The sequence below is a fragment of the Trachymyrmex cornetzi genome, unplaced genomic scaffold (genome assembly GCF_001594075.2).
Source record: "Trachymyrmex cornetzi isolate Tcor2-1 unplaced genomic scaffold, Tcor1.1 scaffold1013, whole genome shotgun sequence".
Taxonomy (NCBI): domain Eukaryota; kingdom Metazoa; phylum Arthropoda; class Insecta; order Hymenoptera; family Formicidae; genus Trachymyrmex; species Trachymyrmex cornetzi.
The window spans coordinates 86,366-88,555 of record NW_017295558.1 but is presented as its reverse complement, the minus strand read 5'-3'; the positions used below and the strand labels follow the sequence as shown (position 1 = coordinate 88,555).

The window sequence follows — 2,190 nt, the reverse complement described above, 5'->3', positions numbered from 1 at the left end:
TCGTATAACAAAAGATTGATTTCGGAGATGGTGCATATAAAGAGACAACGACATGGAATCAATAGGCAAAATGATACCGAAACTTTGCCTGAAACATATCATAATATAATACAGTCGCTTTCTCCTTAGAGACTTTTCATGTTCCCCTTCCTACGAACAGTTTCGGGGGTCGCCGTTTGTCTCTGATCATTACATGTTAAGCCTTTGTTGTGAACACTTCGGCCGTTATATTATTCTTATATTCGTCCTGTATACTGGCATTGTTAACTCGCTCAAATATAATTTTAAAAGTTTAATTTAATTGAAGATGTTACTTAAAATAATGAATCTACAGTTTGTAATTACTCACAGGTAATGTTACGGTCTGAATAATCGGACAATTTATTACATATACAGTCATTTAATATATTTAATATGTTTATCATGTAATTTTTACGAATTATAGAATTGGTTTTGTTTTGTATTATTGAACTTGGATACATTTCAACATCTTCTCAAATTGGTCTAAAATAACCGTCTATTTATTACTATGAAGATTTTTATACAGATTTTATTATTGTATTGCGTACCTCAGTATATAATACTGGACTTTCATTTTTTGTCCGAAGCTGTAATGTTTGAATTTTTAACTTTTGACTATTTCAACGAAGATATATTGATGACAGTGGAATTTGTGTTTTTTAATCTTGTGAGTAATATATTTTTAATTTTTCTATTAATTATTAGATAATTTCATTGAATTTTTTGTAGCACTCTCTTAAGTGTTACAATTCTTTATAATTACAGTTTTAAGTAATTTTACATATATGAATTGTTATTTGTCTTTATGAATTTTAATTTTGATCAAGTAATTTATTGTTATTGACTTTAGTATTCGCGGTTTCTTTTATACACATTTATTTCCGAGGAATCAGACTTACAATGATACTACCCAGATTTCTTCAAGTGGCGATATTACAAAGAAAAACTTTATTCTGTACATTATATTAATTTATGTTATCATTGAAAATGACCCGATCGGGTTCGAAACGTTTGTTAATTTTGTCTGCTAAATTTGTATGTATTTTGTATTATTTTTAATATATATATGTGTTGTTAAAAAATTTTCTATACTTTGGCTCTTTGCCCTTTCTTTACTTGAATTTATTTACTATCGTAGAGCCTTATTACTATTTATATAGATATTTTAATGTAATTTATAAATAAAAATTATAGAAGTTTCCAGAAGGATAAAGATGAAAAATATATTAGTACAGAATTTCATAGTCTAAGTGATCTTTTAATTATTGACGATGTGGAAAATATAGATCCAGAAAATTCATTTATTCTTCCACCACATCATAGATGTACGAGTCATACATTGAATCTTATAGCAGTAAAAGATTCTGATAAAGCTTTAAACAATAATGCTATATATAAAAAGAAATATAGAATAATATTCGCTAAACTAATAAAACTTTGGAATAAGCAAAATCAGTCAACACAAGCAGCTGATAAAATAAAGGAAATTTGTGGTGTTTATTTAAAAACTCCTGTAATTACCAGGTAAGAAGATTTTTTTACTTCAAAAGATAGTGGGTGTATTCCGAACCGGATTAGCTTAGCTTATTTTTTTCTTTAGATGTTGGCAGTTCCGTAACCGAGCAATGTTCCAAATTCATTGGCCATCAAACTCAGCTACTGACTTCTATTGGTTATGAGTTATGACAGCCGACGAGTTCGGAACACTTCTCAGTTTAGTTACGCAACTGCCAACATCTAGGGGAAAAAATAAGCTAAGCTAACCCGGTTCGGAATATACCCAGTAAATAAGAGATCGATTTAGTTTTAAGACTGCCCTTATGGAAAAAGACATTGAAAATTTCAAAAAAAACACTGAAAATGTTATAGTTTACGTTACGTGCACTATATATTTTGAGTGTTAACACCTAATTTTCAGTATTTTTTTCGAAATTTTCAGTGTCTTTATCCATAAGGGTGGTGATTGGTGTAACGCTTTTATCAGTGTGTCGATTGGATAATAAACATTAGGCCTTTTTCATCAGCTCTGATTACAATTTTGAAACAAAAATTGATTGTGAATATTGGCCTTAGATTGAATAAGTTTTATATTTACTATCATCAAATATTAATCGTATTCGTTGAAACATTAATTTCTACTTCTCTTCGCGTTTTTATATTTATTATTAC

At 28.6% G+C, this 2,190-nt stretch overlaps 1 protein-coding gene across 1 annotated transcript in view; it reads left to right on the top strand.

Moving 5' to 3' along the window:
• Nucleotides 1–322: 322 nt before the first annotated feature.
• The window catches only part of LOC108757991 (uncharacterized), a 3,347-nt gene continuing 1,479 nt past the window's right edge, over nucleotides 323–2,190 (top strand). The window contains exons 1-2 of the mRNA XM_018502697.1: nucleotides 323–351; nucleotides 1,216–1,545. Coding sequence (XP_018358199.1) covers nucleotides 323–351; nucleotides 1,216–1,545 — 359 coding nt within the window. The remainder of the gene's footprint in view (nucleotides 352–1,215; nucleotides 1,546–2,190) is intronic.